The sequence below is a fragment of the Halichoerus grypus genome, chromosome 7, assembly GCF_964656455.1.
Source record: "Halichoerus grypus chromosome 7, mHalGry1.hap1.1, whole genome shotgun sequence".
Lineage (NCBI taxonomy): Eukaryota > Metazoa > Chordata > Mammalia > Carnivora > Phocidae > Halichoerus > Halichoerus grypus.
Genome location: NC_135718.1, coordinates 91,466,310 through 91,486,670, shown reverse-complemented (window position 1 = coordinate 91,486,670; position 20,361 = coordinate 91,466,310). Strand labels below are relative to the sequence as shown.

At 40.8% G+C, this 20,361-nt stretch overlaps 1 protein-coding gene across 4 annotated transcripts in view; it reads right to left on the bottom strand.

Annotated features, from left to right (window-relative positions):
• Positions 1-20,361, bottom strand: part of SMYD3 (SET and MYND domain containing 3) — a 680,781-nt gene that overhangs the window by 632,384 nt on the left and 28,036 nt on the right. The window contains exons 1-2 of one of the 4 annotated variants that reach the window (XM_078077885.1): positions 8,315-8,421; positions 7,570-7,756 (exon numbers count right to left, since the gene is read on the bottom strand). The exons of 2 other annotated variants lie outside the window; for them this stretch is intronic. In XM_078077885.1, coding sequence (XP_077934011.1) covers positions 7,570-7,712 — 143 coding nt within the window. In that variant the 5' untranslated portion in view covers positions 7,713-7,756; positions 8,315-8,421. Of the gene's footprint in view, positions 1-7,569; positions 7,757-8,314; positions 8,422-20,361 lie in introns of those variants that run through there. One more of the 4 variants, XM_078077884.1, reaches the window with a different exon arrangement.

Here is a 20,361-nt window from a genome sequence, read left to right as displayed (position 1 = left end):
TTCTCTCTCTCTCTCTCTCAAATAAATAAATACATAAAATCTTTAAATAAATAAATAAATAAATAAATAGGGCACCTGGGTGGCTCAGATGGTTAAGCATCTGCCTTCAGCTCAGGTCATGATCTCCAGGTCCTGGGATCGAGCCCCACGTCAGGCTCCCAGCTCAGTGGGGAGTCTGCTTCTCCCTCTCCCTCTGCCTCTCCCCCTGCTTGTGCTCTCTCCCTCTCTTGCTCTCTCACTCTTTCAAATGAATAAAATCTTTAAAAAATAAAAATAAAAATAAATAAATAAAAGATCAAAATTATGCTTTCTCTACACTCAGTAAAGCTAATACAGAATCCTGGACACAGTGGGCTCACCCTTCTTTGATGACATATCCACCCCTGTATGTTTTAATGCTCCCTGCTTTAAGATAAGTATCAAAGTCAGGGACAGGACAAAATACACTCTTTTAGGTTTACTTCTCCAAAACCCAAACCCAAAACTCCAAGTAAGTATTTACTTACTTCTCCAAAACCCAAATATAGTGCATGTAAGTTGTCTTGGACCATTTCGTCTCTTAAAATATACACACACATAGACACAGATACTCAGATACGTAGATATATGCATGCATATGTGTCAGCACACACATGTGCCTGCTTAATGAGTCTGGCTGCAGTGAAAACAGAAATGTACAAATCCAAGTTACATCTGACAGAATAGCTGACAAGACTTGATGTTTAGAGGCGCCTGGGTGGATCAGTCAGTTAAGCGTCTGCCTTCAGCTCAGAGATCATGATCCTAGGGTCCTGGAATGGAGCTCCACATTGGGCTCCCTGCTCGGCAGGAGCCTGCTTCTCCCTCTGCCCCTCCCCCTGCTTGTGCTCTCACTCTCTCTGACAAATAAAATCTTAAAAAAACAAAGACGATGTTTAATTGAATACAGAGACTGAGATCACTCCCTTCAAAGATTTTCCATACTTTCTACAGCATGATTACTATTAAAGATCCATACAAGAATTTCTAGTTAATCTGGTCTTCTCTAATGAATCTTTTTCATTCCCTTATTTAGTATGTATCTTAATTTTTTACTTAATCTTTTCACATGGCTTAGGTTCCAGCAATAAGGAAAACCAGTAAATTTAGTCTAACTTGTTTTACACCCTGGAGATAAATAGTATGTTAGCAGTTTGGGTCTAGAATATATTTAGAGTAAATCTGATTTATTATGGTATTATTTATTTTGTTATATATATATATATAATTGTTGTTTTAACTGGGAACAGTACCTTGGCCCCTTCTTCCCTTTGCCAGTGGGTGTTCCTTTCACCTCAGAGGAGTCTTCCATGACCGACTCTGTAAATCACTGCTGTAAGCTTACTTCAGAACCATCTTTCTAAAAACACTGTTTTACAAGGTCAGTGGCTTCTAGCTAGGAATATTACTGACTTTCTAATAGGCCTTTAGAGTCTGAAGAACATTTTTTATGTACTTAAATTGCCCTCCTCCCATCAAAGACACACGGTGCCATTTATGACTCACGTGATTGGTGAGTCTGGGAAGCAGGACACACATGGCTCAATCCGTTTACAGTTCTTTTGGGGGGCAACTCCTTCGCATCATAATTTTTACAGCAGGTTTCATCCCTCAAGGGAGGCACCGCCAAGAAACTCAGTGTCCCCGCTGCCTAACCCCATGTGAGCTGACCGCTGCTATACACCAAAGCCATGTTTTCCAAATGCTCTCTCACTAACAAAGCTGAAATTCAGATCTTTAGAAAAAACCGATAGGGCTGCTCAAACTTAGGGCAAATGCAAACTGAATACCTTACACCTATCAAAGGTTACTGAGGACTTACTTTTAAGCTAATCCTATATATGATTAATCATAATTAACACCTAAATAAATCATATGGAACAGAACACAGAATATTCTAATTCTACAGTAGGGTCTTTCAGCTTACGTAAACTTTCAAGGCTGTAGTTTGCCCCCACAGATAAAGAAAGACATTTGTTTTCTACAGTTCAGCACTAATGAGGCTTTTTTAAAAACAGATACAGGGGCGCCTGGGTGGCTCAGTCGGTTAAGCGTCTGCCTTCGGCTCAGGTCATGATCTCAGGGTCCTGGGATCGAGCCCCACATCGGGCTCCCTGCTCTGTAGGAAGCCTGCTTCTCCCTCTCCCACTCCCCCTGCTTGTGTTCCCTCTCTCGCTGTGTCTCTCTCTGTCAAATAAATAAATAAAATCTTTAAAAATAAATAAATAAATAAATAAAATAAATAAAAACAGATACAAAACAATTATTAACAGCAAAACTTAATTCTATATATAGAATTATAAAACATACGCACTGGGATTTTCTTTTTTTAATCTTTAACATGTATAGAAGAGTTCAACATTTAGACCAGAGGTCAGCAACTCTTCGAGGTTAATGGAGGGAAATGGGGAGACAAGAAGAGGCAACAAGGGGGTGTCGTCTGCACGTCCTTCTCCCCCTTCCTTCCCAGTAGCTAGCTCCATTTTCTCCTTTACCTCACCACCCTTCCAGAAAGGTGCTATCCTATGAGGCAATCCAGTCAGGTATTGCTAGAGGGAAGTTGCTGAGCCTTGGCGCTATAATGGGGAGGAGAGAAGTAAGGAAATTGGTCTTGTTGTGCTGTCAGAATAATTAAGGTACTGCCTTTGGTACTTTTGGCCAAGAGGGTCAAACCCTCAACTACAGAGGTGCCAGGGTGGCTCAGTTGGTCTGTCTTCAGCTCAGGTCATGATCCCTGGGTCCTGGGATCCAGCCCCGCATCAGGCTCCATGCTCAAGGGGGAGTCTGCTTCCCCCTTTGCCTCTGCACCGCCCCCACTTGTGCTTTCTCACGCGTGCTCTCTGTCTCAAATAAATAAAATCTTTTTTAAAAATATTAAAAAATTAGGGACGCCTGGGTGGCTCAGTCAGTTGAACGTCTGCCTTCAGCTCAGGTCACGGTCCTGGAGTCCTGGGATCAAATCCCACATTGGCTCCTTGCTTGGCAGGGAGCCTGCTTCTCCCTCTGCCTCCGCCTGCCGGCTCCCCCTCCTCATGCTCTCTCTCTCTCTCTCTCTCTGACAAATAAATAAAATCTTTAAAAAAAAAAAAACCAACCCTCTACTACAATCTTACAGTGATTTATGGTGCATTAAAAGTTTTTACTGTGAAGCAATAGCTTAAATTTATTTTTTTAAGATATATTTATTTATTTTAAAGAGAGAGAAAAGAGAGCATGGAGGGAGGGGCAGAGGGAGAGAGAATCTCAAGCAGACTCCCCGCTGAGCACAGGGCCTGACCCCAGGCTGGATCCCAGGCTCAATCCCAGGACCCTGAGATCATGACCTGAAACCAAGAGTCAGATACTCAACTGACTATGCCACCCAGGCACCCCTAAATTTATTTTATTCATGCTCAAAAGTTATGTCATCTATATTTCACTTTATTTTATGACAAGTGATACAGAAATATGACACACAAAGATAATACTAGTATAGGATCCTAAGCTACTTTTTAAAAACTTTACCAATAAATGAATAATGGGGTTCTTGCTATGAATATGGGCATTTTATTCTGTAATTACACATCTAGTACCAACAGGGTACCGTACATTTTAAAACTATCTTGCTAATTCTAATGGAGCACTTCCTATTCACTACACTCCTCTAAACACTGAGCATTATACCACTTTCATCCTGTTTTATACATTAAGGGAACTGGGACACAGGAGGTTAAATAACACTCAGTGTCACAAAGTTAGAAAGTATCAGATTCAGGAACTCTGCTAGTCTGGCTCCACAGCTCATATTCAATGCTCCTATTCAATCAGTGCTTCTCAGACTTTAATAGGTACACAAATCAGCTGGAGACCTTGTCAAGATGTCCACTCTCAAGAAGCTGCTCTAGGGTTGGGCCTGAGATTTTACATTTCCAAAAAGCATCTATTTACACCAATGCTGCTGATCCAGAGACCAAAGCTATTAGGATTCTGAGCCACTCTGCTCTGCTGCCCAACAAAGCACTTAGAGGGTGGGATTTAACTCAGGACCTAGAGACCTAAGCAGTTCAAGTCCCGAAGCAAGCCATGTGAAGAGTTTCAATTTACAATGCTCTCAAGACCCACCTGACATCCACATGATTTGTGCAATATCCTTTGTTCCTCTCTTAGATAAAAACCTATTTCTTCCTATTCCCATGCAAATATACAATAAAAAAACAACTTTTTCCCATTTGTGGCGGGGGAGGGCCTTTTCAACTTGGATCTGACTGAACATTACAAGTAAAAACAGACACAAAACTCTTGACTACTCCATTCTCGAATATGCCACAAGAAGCTGCAAATGACAGCTTGTCTCTGGATTACTCCAGCTCAGCGATTTTTTAAAGGAGGGATTACAAAAAGAAATTGTTCCAACTAGTCATGTTTCTCTATTAAAAACAACATGCTTCAGGCTCTTACAATTTACAGACATCTCTGATGTGAACTGAAACCGATTTGCTTGTTTGAATCTAGGCCAACATTAAAATATGGTTAATTTGTAATATACTTAAACCTAATTTCTCTTTCTTAGAATCAAACTGTTTCTAAAAATTATCTCACAGTCTCTTTTAAGGACTATTCAGAGTTTTCTTCGTTTATGCATTCTATTTTTCCTCCTTATAGGATACCTGAATAAATGTAACCAAGGAATTTATTAGATTATGAGATTAAAATGTAGTCTTAATGACCAAATTAACTAAAATAGCTTTCTCCAACAGGTACCTTACTTTTTAAAAAATGCCCACTTTCTAAAACTCACCTGTTAACATGATTGTATTCTAATGCTCTTTTTGAAACGTGGAGAACCACCTGAAGGAAAGGGCAGAGGAAACTCTGGCAATTGGGCAGCCCTGGGTTTACATTCAGCTTCAGTGACTAGACTATGTGACCTACGGGCAAGTTTACCTAAACTTACTAGGTCATGATTCTTTGTTTGTATATAGTAAACACTCAATTACACTGTTATTATTGCAACAGATATTAGAGAACTCTTCTTATAAAAGAGAAAATGAAAGCTCATGGAATTTATACCACTTGTTGAAGGTCACATAAAACTGAAAAGGCTGGAATGAGTCCAGCCCTATCTGACTCCAAAGCCCAGGATTTCTCCTCTGACCCATAGATTACATTTCTAATGTGGAATTATTGATTGCTTAGCTATCAAGTACTTTTCACACACTAAGAGCGGATCTTTAATGTTAGAAAGCCCATGCCTATACTACAGCACAAAAGCCACCTACATCTCCACTGTAGGTACTAAAACAACCAATTATTAAATATCAAGTGGCTTGGGGGGGAAAAACAAAAGTCAGTCTCCAGTAGCCTAATACATACTTTAAAAAAAAAAAGATTTTATTTATTTATTTATTTGAGACACAGAGAGAGAGCAAGCGCATGAGCGGGTGAGGGGCAGAGAGAGAAGCAGACTTCCCGCTGAGCAGGGAGCCCGATGCGGGACTCGATCCAGGGAGTCCAGGATCACGACCTGAGCCGAAGGCAGACGCTTAACGACTGAGCCACCCAGGCACCCCATAACTGGTGCTTTAAATGATAGATTTAATTAATTGCATCTCAGGAGATACAACACCTAAAATACAGCTAAATACTGTGTATAAAAGCACCATTGGGGGTGCCTGGGTGGCTCCCTCGGTTAAGCACCTGCCTTTGGCTCAGGTCATGATCCAGGGTCCTGGGATCGAGTCCCGCATCGGGCTCCGTGCTCTGCTGGGAGCCTGCTTCTCCCTCTGCCCCTGCCTGCCAGCTCCCCCTGCTTGTGCTCGCTCGCTCTGACAAATAAATAAATAAATAAAATCTTTAAAAAAAAAAAAAAGCACCAGCGGGTGAGGAAGTACCTGTCTGTACAGGTGCACACCTGTCCTCTATCCAGGACAGGGTCACAGTTCATAGCTTGAACCTGCGGTCCCAAAGACCTGCGTTTAATATCCAGCTCTGTCACTTATGGCTGAGTGACTTTGGTCAAGTAATCTCTTTAAGCCTCATCACCTCAACTGTCACATGGGAATAAAAACAGCACTTATTTTAAAAAGTTACTCATTGGGGCACCTGGGTGGCTCAGTCGTTAAGCGTCTGTTCGGCTCAGTTCATGATCCCGGGGTCCTGGGATCGAGCCCCACATCGGGCTCCCTGCTCAGCGGGAAGCCTGCTTCTCCCTCTCCCACTCCCCCTGCTTGTGTTCCCTCTCTCACTGTCTCTCTGTCAAATAAATAAAATCTTAAAAAAAAAAAAAAGAAGTTTCTCACCACTTACCCTTCCTACACATGTGGATGGAATGCAAAATGTGAACACAGTATGTGGGGCTTGGCAGGACTTCTTTTTAGAGTTAACCGTACAATTCTTTTTTTGCTAGGATAGAATGTTTTAAGTGTTCTATTAATTAGGGAACACGTCAAATAGGTGAAATCAAGCTTCTAAAGTTCAATGACCAAAAAAAATAAATTGTTTAGTCAGGTGGGTCAAAAACTAGCCCCCCTCCAACCCTTGTTTGGATTCGGCCTTCTTGATCATATACATTTGTTCAAGTCTCTCTCTTTTTTTTTAAATTTGATTTATTTATTTATTTTAAGTAGGCTCCATGCTCAATGTGGAGCCCAACAAGGGGCTTGAACTCACCATCCTGAGATAAAGACCTGAGCTGAGATCAGAAGCCAGACACTTAATCGAAGAAGCCACCCAGGCGCCCAAGTCTCTTAGGGTTTTTTTAAGATTTATTAATTTGTGGGGCGCCTGGGTGGCTCAGTCATTAAGCGTCTGCCTTCGGCTCAGATCATGATCCCAGGGTCCTGGGACCGAGCCCCGCATCGGGCTCCCTGCTCAGTGGGAAGCCTGCTTCTCCCTCCCCCACCCCCCCTGCTGGTGTTTCCTTGCTCGCTGTGTCTCTCTCTGTCAAATAAATAAATAAAATCTTTAAAAAAAAAAAAAAGATTTATTCATTTGAGAGAGAGAGAGTGTGTATGTGTGTCCAACCACAAGGTGGGGGGAGGGGTGCAGAGGGAAAGAATCTCAAGCAGAGTCCCCACTGAGTGCAGAGTCCAACAGAGGGCTTGATCTCATGACCCCGAGACCACAATCTAAGCCGAAACCAAGAGTTGGATGTTCAACCAACTGAGCCACCTAGGCACCCCTAAGTCTCTTTTTTTGTTTGTTTGGTTTTGGGGTTTTTTTTGGTGGGCAGCAAAGTTTATTGAGCGATAGTCAAGTTTATTGAGTGAGAGTACAAAGCTCCCAAAGGAGGGGACCCAAGAGGGTTGCCCCCAAGTCTCTTATCTTTAATAATAGAGTTAGAAGTCTAGCTCCTGACACTCCATGTGAGGTTTTCTGTCATACATGTTTAAAATACCTTTAATGGAACATTTTATAAAATAATACATTAAACATACAAAGAAGTAAAGTATAGTGCACCTTCGGAACTCATGAGCCAGCTTCAACAATTATCAACACATTTTTTACTATGTTAAAGTATTTCAAAATTCTTAGCACGATAAGACTAATAAACATCTATCTATTCAGACATACCTGTTGGTTCCTAATCGAAGAGAAAGGGAGAGGTATGTGTTTATGTTCTCTGATACAACTGTGGCTCTCACACCAGCTCTCTTACAAGATGGCGCTACACAGCAAAAATGAGTTTTACCAGCAATGAGCGCTGTAGGAAACATAGCAATCAATCCTCTTTTGGTCCTCCCACTCTGCTACTTTAGGCCTGATAAAATGAAAGCAAATCTCAATGTAATCCAATCAACCTCCCCCCCCCCCCAAGGATCTCTGTATATCTCAATTTTAAAATAACCAACAAGGAAATGGTGCTATACATACATTATGGATATAATAAACCTGTTCCAAATACCATTAGGTCCATATGCGATCTCCTTTCTCAGGAGCTCAAAAAATTTCTGTAACTTCTAAGTGTTCTTCCGTAACATAAGAGTGACTCTCAGTTTGCCATCAGAGGTGACGGCACATTCTGAGACAGGCCTGGGCATAGAATCTTTACACGAATGGTCTCACGAAGGGTGCTGTGTGTAAAGCCATGGCAGTCCTCCTCACTGGGCTAATCCTCAGTGTTACAGATTAGGCATATTAGACACTTCTTATCACCCCATAAACTGATCATCATGTATCCATATACATCACATACAGCATCCACGTGGTACAAGCTAGTATTTTATCCCTCAGATTTTTTCACAGCTACAATGGCTGATGGACCACCGTACCCCGTTCCTGGTCTAGACCAGTGGCAAGTATAAGCCCTCTGCCTCACCTCAGATTAGCAGCCAAGGTGGGCTCTCTACCACCTTCACTCAGAGGCACAAGTACACATCCTCCAACACATCAGGAGATAAACAGCTACTCAATCTCAGTACAGCACACTCTTCTGAAGATCTAATAAACACATAACGTTAACCAATAATATTAAGGTAACAAGTTCCACATGCTTTATAAACACAGTAACAGGATACACTGAGAAACAAGTATCACTCCAACTGATCAGGTGCAGGGAAATCAAAGCTGTATACTTCTCAGTGAGGGAAATGTCCCATAAAAACCTATAAAACTCCCACCCCGGGACAAAGAGAAAACATTGCACCACAAACAAGGATGAACCAGGGAACCTCCAAGACTCCTAAAAGTGTATGGTTATATAAGTAGACTTCCCAAAGAGATCAAACTGTTACCCCAAATTTCAAGTTTCTTCTGACTTAGACCATATGTCCTTATACCACCAGGTTGATCGCAATGCCCCTCTCTTGAACCTAAACAAAACCCACTTGTCGTTAAAAAGGATTTAGCGTTCACAGCAACAAAACTTAATTTTCTACTACGCCCAGAAGACTTTTTAATGTTCCTTTTTAAGTTACCAAAGTTAAGGTAATCAAAGAAGGATTTCCCCCTTCATGATATGTATACCTCAGTTGATGTGCTTTAATATTCAACTAAGAATTAAGCTGTTGATAAGTCCTTTAAATCTGACATTCTCATAAAACATTCACATTAATTCAAGCAAAACATTAAAGAGCATTACGTAATGAATCATACTAAACTGGCAATGAAAGGAACAACCATTAAGATGCCCAGAGCACCAGTTTATCACAAGTTATCACTCACAGCATGAAAATGTTTGAAGACTAACATCAAAATACTTACCTGAACCCCCAAAGGTACCGTCTTCTTCCCCTTAAATACACAACATTTACCAAAGTATTGCTGCGTGCAAATAGAAGACTTCTCTCTGTAAAAATGAAACTAAAGACACAGATCTGTACCTCTGAAACAAATAATGCAATATATGTTAAGAAAAAAAAAAAGAAGAAGAAGATAGCAGGAAGGGAAGAATGAAGGGGGAGCGGGAGACGAACCATGAGAGACGACGGACTCTGAAAAACAAACTGAGGGTTCTAGAGGGGAGGGGGTGGGAGGATGGGTTAGCCTCGTGATGGGTATTAAAGAGGGCACGTTCTGCATGGAGCACTGGGTGTTATGCACAAACAATGAATCATGGAACACTACATCAAAAACTAACGATGATTAGTTTGGTGATTAACATAACAATAAAACTTTTTTTTTTTAAATGAAACTAAAGAACTTCTTTGGGAAGAACAGTCACAAAGTTATCTCTACTCCTGACCTACAGGCTTAGGGACCACTTATGGGAAGCGTGATTATGTAATTATGTTCTCTCATACAATTGTGACTCTCACATCAGCCTTCTACAACATGCAGCAATTAAGATGGGACAGCACAGAAACATCTATATATATATATATATATATATATATATATATATATATATATATTCATACCAGCCACGAGCAACCACAGAAAACAGTAATCAGTACCCCTTTCTCTCTCTCTCTTTCATCCACCCTGTTAATAGGGAACTTTCTGATAAAAGGAAAGAAAATTTCAATGCAGTCGGAGTAGTTTTGTTGTTCATTCCAAATAATATTTCCCATTTTAGTAAGTCTAGCATTGTTTTTTCACTATTTTAACAGATGCCATTCACAAAAATGTTTTATTAAAGATATTGAAGAACACAAAAATATCTAACTTCAACCTAAATCTCTAAACTATTGGACTAGCTACATATTACCAGAAAGGGTCTTATGTACCCAATCTTGTGTGTACATTTTTCCTAATCTCTGAGAAAGATGTTATGATCAATATTATTGCATCAAAGAATGCAGCATTACTGTTGATATCTGTTAAGTTTCCAACAAGAATGAAAAGCTTAATTCGTAATAAACATTATGGGTTCTGAATTCAGGCAGAATTAGCTATATAACTTGATCAAGTTATAGCCTATCTAAACTTCAGTTTCCCTACCCATAAAATGGGAATAGTAAGAATACCTATAGAGACCTCACGAGACTTTGCATGATTATATGAGACATGCACATGAAAGCCCTCGGCATCATTCCTGACACACGGCAAGTATTCCGTAAGTGTTAACTCTCATCATCCTCTATACTGATTACTGTCACCATAAATAATATCCCAGGCATTTTCCTGAGTGCTACATACTTTATCATAGGTTTTAGCATTTATGTGCTACCAACCCTATGTGTTAGGTGGTTTTATTATTTATTATTATTATCCTCACTTTATCACTGAAGAAACTAGGTTCAGCTAGCAATTTTGCAGGTTCATACGATCAGCAAATGGCATAACCAGAACCTGAACCAAAATCTATCTGACAACGAAGCTCCTTAACAGATATAAGTCTTAACAGGTTCAAATTCCTCTAGAATGGGTAATAGCAGATTCATTACCCAAAAGACATGATAGGTGATATACAAATAACTACGTTAACTTCTGAATGTTTCTTCCAAAAAGAGACAAACCAAAATCCCATCCCAATTCTTGATTTATTAGTTTATCTTCCATTTCTAAAAACAATTTCAGGGATAAAGGTGATGATTATGACAATACATCACATTTACATAACGCTTAGGTACAGTAACTAATTTGATTTTCACTACAATCCCATGGCTATCAGTAGATGAGAAAAATGAAAAGTCACAAATCCGACAAAAAAATGGAAGAAGGACTCAGGCCTAAGTCTTCCTGCTCCAATACAGAGCTATTTTTCACTATACCATGTAGACAGATGGATTAATAAATACTAATTAAAAACTAATCTCGGGGCGCCTGGGTGGCTCAGTCGTAGGGCACCTGCCTTCGGCTCAGGTCATGGTCCCGGCGTCCTGGGATCGAGCCCCGCATCGGGCTCCCTGCTCAGTTGGAAGCCTGCTTCTCCCTCTCCCACTCCCCCTGCTTGTGTTCCTGCTCTCGCTATCTCTCTCTCTCTGTCAAATAAATAAATAAAATCTTAAAAAAAAAGAAAAACTAATCTCAAGGGACGCCTAGGTGGCTCAGTCGATTAAGCATTTGCCTTCAGCTCAGGTCATGATCCCAGGGTCCTGGGATCAAGTCCCACGTCGGGGTCCCTGCTCAGCGGAGCCTGCTTCTCCCTCTGCCCCTCCCACTGCTTGTGCACGCTCTCTTCTCTCTCTCTCTGACGAATAAATACATAATTTTTTAAATAAATAAAAATAAAAACTAATCTCAAAAAAAAACAAAACAATAGTCCACACATACCCATTCTCGTCAATGATCACAGCCTTAGAGACAAAGCAATGCTGCAGTCTCCAAACGACAGCATTTAAAGAAAGGAGAATAGATTTAGAGGAGCATAACAATGTTTAAAAAGGATGGCTACTGGACCTATAAGGAGGGCAGAGGATCAATCAGTCTCCAAGATAACAAAATAAATAAAATTACCCACTTGTACTAAAAGAAAAATGAAGGAACTATGGCTTAGGACTATACTGATGAATTTAACTTACATTAAGGAAGAACAGTCAGAATTGGTAATATACTGGTGGCAATACAAGACACAGTTCCTGCATCCAGAGCTTCCAAGCACAATAGAAAATTATTTAATAAATATTGTTCAAATAATTAGTTAAGATACAATGTAGTGAGATAAAAGATATATGTTATGAATGTATATAAGAGAGAGCTCTGCTCTAAACAAACAGGGAATAACTGAATATAATGTGTTCATTTACAGAAAGAAAAAGAAAAAAAAATAGGAGATGCCCCAAAATACAAGGAAAATAGTTATAGGAGGTATCAGTTTGCAGTGGAAAACTGCGCTCAGTTTCTAACTTAGGCTCCACTTGTTGCCTTTTTACCGTGTCCTATGCGTAGTAGCTACATGAATCATTTGACCTCTCAATAAATTGATCTTTTACAAGTACGCTGCTCATTAAAGGATTGGGATCCAAATTACACTTAAATCAATTTATGTGATCCGTGACTGATAAATTAATGATTAAAGATAGTTATTACATGGATAATTTCATTCAGTCTGTGTGTTTTAAAATAGACTTACAGAATCACTGACAGTTTGAGTTGTTTATCTTGACTGAAACCAACAAAAGAAAGGTCTTACTTTACATTTCTTACATAGAAGGGTCAAGTTCAAGAAATTTAGCGAAAAAGCAAAGTTAAAACAGAAGAAAGAGAAGTTTTCTAAGAAAAAAATCTGAGCTAAGCTTAAAAAAAATACTAAAGACTTTAATCAGGCTGTTACTGAGAACTGCTGCAAATATTCACATTCAAGTAATTTTTTTTTGGCCCTGGCGTTATCAAACTTTAGTGCCAACACGACAACTAAAGTAGGCAAAGAACAGATTCCAAAAGGAATGTGTCCCTGTCTTGCAGGTAAGCAAGTTTCAAAATTTAGTGGGTACCGGCATCACCCAGGTAGCTGGTAAGAACGTAGATTCCTGTGCCTAAAACAGATATTCTGAGGAGAGGCACAGGAAAACAGATTCTAATAAGCCCCTAATCCTGACACAGGTGAATAGTGGGCATTGCTTTGAGAAGCAACACAAGATTCCAGGCACTGTCCTAGGTACTCTTCTGCGTTCTTTCATCGAATCCTCATAAAACCACCTGAGGTAGATACTATCCTTATTTCATGAATGAGGAAACAAAGCCCAGGGATTAATTAAGATGGCTAAGATTAAACAACTAAAGAGAAAGAAAAAGGACAGAAGAGAGATTTACTTTATTAGGTAGCAGTTTCAGAGGAACCTACATAAGGAAGCTGGCATTCTAAAAATCATTAAAAAAATAAAAATAACAGTAGATCAGAGAGTTCATCTTGTGTCAAAGATACAGAGAAAAGAAAAGCCATTATTAAAAATTAGAGGCGTCTGGGTGGCTCGGTTGGTTAAGCGACTGCCTTCGTCATGATCCCAGGGTCCTGGGATCCAGCCTCACATCTGGCTTCTTGCTCAGCAGGGAGCCTGCTTCTCCCTCTCCCTCTACCTGCTACTCCACCTGCTTGTGCTCTCTCTCTTTCTGTCAAATAAATAAATAAAAATTCTTTAAAAAATAAAAAATAGGGGCACCTGGGTGGTTCAGTCATTAAGTGTCTGCCTTCGGCTCAGGTCATGATCCCAGGGTCCTGGGATCGAGCCCTGCATTGGGCTCCCTGCTCGGCGGAGAGCCTGCTTCTCTCTCCCACTCCCCCTGCTTGTGTTCCCTCTCTCACTGTGTCTCTCTCAGGAGAGATAAATTTATCCCTCTGTCAAATGAATTTAAAAAAAAATTCTTTATAAAAAATAAAAAAATAAAAGATAAAGACAGAAAAATATTTGGAAGGTAATTTAGAGATTAAAAAATGATGTGTGGGGGCGCCTGGGTGGCTCAGTTGGTTAAGCGACTGCCTTCGGCTCAGGTCATGATCCCAGAGTCCTGGGATCGAGTCCCACATCGGGCTCCCAGCTCGGCAGGGAGCCTGCTTCTCCCTCTGACCCTATCCCCTCTCATGCTGTTTCTCTCTCTCTCTCTCTCTCTCTCTCTCAAATACATAAATAAATAAAATCTTTAAAAAAATAAAATAAAATAAAATAAAATAAAAATAAAAAATGATGTGTGGGTCCCACCTACAAAGATTCTGGTTTAATAGTTCTTGAGTGTATCCTGGCATCAGGATTTTAAAAAACTCCTCAGGTATTTCCAAAGTGCAGCCAAAGCTGAGAATGACTATCTTAGAGAATGCCCAAGGCTTAGGGCTGGGATGAAGAAGGAAAAGCAATGGGAAGAGTGAAAAGAGACCTACGGAGCTATTGGGCATAAATCGAAAACGAAAAAACTGGCCTGAAGACTGAGTAGAATTCCCAGGTCTTATGAGAACAATGAAAATGTTAAGAGTCACTGTATTTAACAAATGAGAAACAGAAACCAGACGGGAATGTTAAGATAGGTTTTCCATGACTGGCAAACATGGTCAACTGGTAAAGACAACATTCTGCATTAGCAAAATCTTCAAGTGGAAGGCTTTCAGTCCTCTGAGGGTGCCTGCGTAACTACACCTACTACCACAAATAGAGGTACATGGACAACATAGTACAATAGTGTACAAATAGAGGTGGAGTCCCCCACCACCACTTTTGCAGTGGTGTTCCCACACTGCCATCTAGTGGTCAGGATGGCAAGGACTGATTTGAACTGGAAGTGATTTCTAGAGGGCTGTGAACTCATCTGGTTACAAGGCAGGTGGTAAAGAGCGTCTGGGTGGCTCAATCATTAGGCGTCTGCCTTCGGTTCAGGTCATGATCTCAGGGGCCTGGGATCGAGCCCCACATCGGGCTCCCTGCTCTGCGGGAAGCCTGCTTCTCCCTCTCCTACTCCCCTTGCTTGTGTTCCCTCTCTTGCTGTGTCTCTGTCAAATAAATGAATAAAATCTTTAAAAAAAAGAAAAAAAAAAGAGCCTAAATTCAAGGGTTTAATCCTAAAGTTTTCCGTTAGAGTAGAAGATAGGCTTAAGGTACAGAGTGGTTTCTTTGGACGGTGATGAAAATGTTCTAAAATTGTGCTGATGGCTGCATGACATTTTGATGTACTTAATCCCACTGAATTATACATTTAAAATGGATAAAATGGCAAATTTTACATACTTTGTGTCACTTTGAATGGGTGAATGGCATGATATAGGAATTTTATCTCAAACTGTTACAAAAAAGGAGGAGGAGGAGGCAGGAAATATAGAAATGATTCAAGAACTATAGAAAAGCTTAAAAAGGATGCCAGAAACCAATCAGTCCCCTCATTTCAAAACACGTAAAATTGAGGCTCCACAGATTAAATTACTTACCCTACTCACCTAAACAGTAAAACCTCTGCCAAAAAAGGGGGGGAAATTAACTTAATTAAAAGCTTTCTGTCTCCCAGTCCTGAGACATGACTTTCCTTAAGCTGGATCCTCACCAGTGCCTGGAGATCTCACCCACAAGAATGGCTTCAAACAGCATAATATCACCATTATTCCAACAATTCGAGCTCAAAACCCCAAACTCATCCTTCACTCCTTTCTCACCTGATAATCAGTCACTCAGTGAATTGGGTCAACTCTTCTCTCAAATGGCATATCTTCTTTTTGGGCTACCGCCATCTTCCTAACTCAGGCCTTCCCTGCTTCACACCCAGAATAAAGCAAATTCTCTCTTAACTGGAATCCCCATCTTCAGTCTTCCCACATCTCTCCTCGACCATGTTCACAAAATCATACTGCTGCACTAATCTCCCAGAATTCCATGCACTTTGTACTGCTACTCAAAATTTTTATGGGCTCATCAATACCTACAAAATAAAGTTCACATTCTTTTTACAGATTTTTATTCATTTGAGAGAGAGAGCACGGGGGGGGAGGGTGCAGAGGCAGAAGCAGACTCCCCGTGGAGCAGGAAGCCCGACGCAGGGCTCCATCCCAGGACCCTGGGATCATGACCTGAGCCGAACACAGACGCTTAACCAACTGAACCACCCAGGTGCCCCTGAGGTTCACATTCTTTAGCCTGGTCGTCAAGGCCTCTGTATTCCACAATCTATTCCAACCTTATCTCTTATAACCTTCCCTATAACACAAACAACACTCTGATACAGTCAAATGGTCTACCAGATAATCTATATACATGTCCCCATTAGTCCCACGGTCATTACCTGTGCCAATGATTTTCACTTTATCCTGTTTTTTTTCTTTCCCAACGGTTCTCAACTCAGGCTATGCATCAGACTCACCTGTAGAGTTTAAAGATGTGGCCCAGAAACCTGGATATTTTTCAAAATTCTGCAAGTAAATTTTCACGAAAAGTGAAAACCAACTTATTCATAGACATTAAGTCTTCTGTAAGGTGGTTACGTTTTCAGCACCTAAACAAAGTATCTCTTATTCAGTAGAAAAAAAAATTGAAATTAAATTGCCCAGAGAAACCATTACTTAAATATCTAAGCATTCTATTCTTGATCCCTGTACAACATAAATCTTTCTAATTAACACCTATTTCCTAACAAAAGGTAAACACAGTAACTGAAAAATGCTAGTAAGAATTAAATTTTGGTAAGGAGCAAGATGGCGGAGGAGTAGGAGACCTGGATTTTGTCTGGTCCCAGAAATTCAGCTCGATAGGGATCAAACCATTCTGAACACCTACGAACTCAACAGGAGATCGAAGAAAAGAACAGCAGCAACTCTCTGAACAGAAAAGCGACCACTTTCTGGAAGTTAGGACGTGGGAGAAGTGAATCCGAGGTGATATTTGGGAGGATAGACGGCGGGGGAGGGGGCCTCCGTCGGCCGCTACCAGCAAGTGACAGAGCGGCAGGGCACAAAATCGGAACTTTTAGAAGTCTGCTCTGCTGAAGGACGTCGAACCAGTGTCTAAGCAGGTGGTGGAACCCTTGCTGGGACAGTGTGGTCTCAGGACCCTCGGGGTCACAGAAAGACCGGGGGTGCCTGAGTGTGGCAGAGCTCCCAGGTATCGGAGCAGGGAAGCCGGCTGCAGAGACGGAGCCCAGGCGCAGGCTCTCAGCTCCGGGCTGCCATAAACCGTGATCCGTGGCACAGTCGGGCCACTGCTCTTCCAGCAGGGACCCAACAAGCGGCAGATCCGGGGAGACTCCCCTTCCTCCCCTGGGAGGAGCGGCGCGGGAGCGCACCACAGGGATCTGCTGAGTTTGGAGACTCCACACGGGGTCGGGTGCCAGAGATAAATGCGCGGTCACAGGCCGGTGAGCACGGAGTGCGGCCAGAGACTGGGGAGACGGGAGTGATCGACTGCTTTTCTCTGGGGGCGCACTGAGGAGTGGGGCCTCGCGTTCTCGGCTCCTCTGGGGCGGAGACTGGGAGGCCGCCATTTTCACTCTCGGCCTCCAAAGCTGTATAGAAAGCTTTCAGGGAACAAAAGCTCCCGAGAGCAAACCCAAGCAGATTACTTAGCCCGACCCAGCAAAGACATCTGAGAACCACCGCAACAGGCCCCTCCCCCAGAAGATCAGCAGGACCATCCAGCCAAGACCAAGTTTACCCATCAATGAGAACGGCTGAACTCCAGCACTAGGGGAATACTGCACATAGAATTCAAGGCTTTTTTGCCCTGATTCTTTAGTCTTTCAAAGTTAATTTTTTTTAATTTTTCTTTTTTTTTAAATTTTTCTTTTTCCCTTTTTCAACCAATCCCTTTTTTAAAAATCTTTTTTATTTTTCATTTTTAGAGCCATATTCTATCCCTTCATAGTAGTTAAGCTTATTTTTGGTATATATATAAGTTGTTCTCTCTTTAAAATTTTGGGATACAGTTTCTTCTAACAGACCAAAACATACCCTAAATCTCTAGTGTATGGCTTTGTTCTAGTCTCCTCCCTGATCATATTCTCTCCCTTTTTTTTTCTTAATTTCTCTTCTTTCTTTTTTCAACCAACTTATCAATTCCTTTTATAAAATCTTTTATAATTTTCATCCTTACAGTAATATTCCATCCCTTCATCGTATTTACCCTTATTTTTGTACATATATAAGCTTTTCTTTCTTTAAAATTTTGGAGGCAGTTTCTTCTAAGAGACAAAAAAATGCCCAACATCTAGTGTGTGGCACTGATCTATTCACCAGCCTGATCATATTTGATCATATACTTTTTTTTTAATCTTTTTATTTTTATTTTCTTTTTTCGTTCCTTCCCTTTCTTTTCCCCTGGTTTCAGGTCTCTTCTGATTTGCTAGTGTATATTTTTCTGAGGTCACTGTTACCCTGTTAGCATTTTGTTCTCTCCTTCATCCGTTCTCCTCTGGACAAAATGACAAGATGGAAAAAATCACCTCAAAAAAAAGAACAAGAGGCAGTACCAACTGCCAGGGACCTAATCAATACAGACATTAGTAAGATGTCGGAACTAGAGTCCAGAATGATTTTAAAGATACTAGCTGGGCTTGAAAAAAGCATGGAAGATAGTAGAGAAACCCCTTCTGGAGAAATAAAAGAACTAAAATCTAACCAAGTCGAAATCAAAAAGGCTATTAATGAGGTGCAATCCAAAATGGAGGCTCTAACTGCTAGGATAAATGAGGCAGAAGAGAGAATCAGTGATATAGAAGACTAAATGATGGAAAATAAAGAAGGTGAGAAAAAGAGAGATAAACTACTACTGGATCACAAGGGCAGAATTCGAGAGATAAGTGATACCATAAGATGAAACAATATTAGAATAATTGGGATCCCAGAAGAAGAAGAAAGAGAGAGAGGGGCAGAAGGTATATTGGAGCAAATTATAGCAGACAACTTCCCTAATTTGGGGAAGGAAACAGGCATCAAAATCCAGGAGGCACAAAGAACCCCCCTCAAAATCAATAAAAATAGGTCAACACCCCAACATCTAATAGTAAAACTTATGAGTCTCAGAGACAAAGAGAAAATCCTGAAAGCAGCTCGGGACAAGAGATCTGTAACCTACAATGGTAGAAACATTAGACTGGCAACAGACCTATCCACAGAGACCTGGCAGGCCAGAAAGGACTGGCATGATACATTCAGAGCACTAAATGAGAAAAATATGCAGCCGAGAATACTATATCCAGCTAGGCTGTCATTAAAAATAGAAGGAGAGATAAAAAGCTTCCAGGACAAACAAAAACTTAAAGAATTTGCAAACATGAAACTAGCCCTACAAGAAATATTGAAAGGGGTTCTCTAAGCAAAGAGAGAGCCTAAAAGTAACATAGACCAGAAAGAAACACAGACAATATACAGTAACAGTCACCTTACAGGCAATACCGTGGCACTAAATTCGTATCTTTCAATAGTTATCCTGAATGTAAATGGGCTAAATGCCCCAATCAAAAGACACAGGCTATCAGATTGGATAAAAAAACAAGACCTATTAATATGCTGTCTGCAAGAGACTCATTTTAGACCCAAAGACACCTCTAGATTGAAAGTGAGGGGGTGGAAAACCATTTGCCATGCTAATGGACCCAAAAGAAAGCTGGGGTGGCAATCCTTATATCAGACAAATTAGATTTTAAACCAAAGACTACAATAAGAGATAAGGAAGGACACTATATCCTACTTAAAGGGTCTATCCAACAAGAAGATCTAACAATTGTAAATATCTATGCCCCTAACATGGGAGCAGCCAATTATATAAGCCAATTAATAACAAAAGCAAAGAAACACATCGACAACAATACAATAATAGTAGGGGACTTTAACAACCCCCTCACTGAAATGCACAAATCACCTAAGCAAGAGATCAATAAGGAAATAAAGACTTTAAATGACACACTGGGGGCGCCTGGGTGGCTCAGATGATTAAGCGTCTGCCTTTGGCTCAGGTCATGATCCCAGGGTCCTGGGATTGGGCCCGGCATCAGACTCCCTGCGCAGCGGGGAGCCTGCTTCTCCCCCTCCCTCTGCTTCTCCCCCTGCTCATGTTCTCTCTGTATCTCTGTGTCTCAAGTGAATAAAAAAAAAAAAATTTTTTTTTAAATAAAAATAAATGACACAATGGACCAAATGGACTTCACAGATATATTCAGAACATTCCATCCCAAAGCAACAGAATACACATTCTTCTCTAGTGCCCATGGAACATTCTCCAGAATAGATCACACCCTAGGTCACAAATCAGGTCTCCACCAGTACCAAAAGATTGGGATCATTCCCTGCATATTTTCAGACCATAATATGGCTTTGAAACTAGAACTCAATCACAAGAGGGAAGTCGGAAAGAACTCAAATACATGGAAGCTAAAGTGCATCCTACCAAAGAATGAATGGGTCAACCAGGAAATTAAAGAAGAATTCAAAAAATTCATGGAAACAAATGAAAATGAAAACACAACTGTTCAAAATCTTTGGGATGCAGCAAAGGCAGTCCTAAGAGGAAAGTATATAGCAATACAAGCCTTTCTCAAGAAACAAGAAAGGTCTAAAGTACACAACCTAACCCTACACCTAAA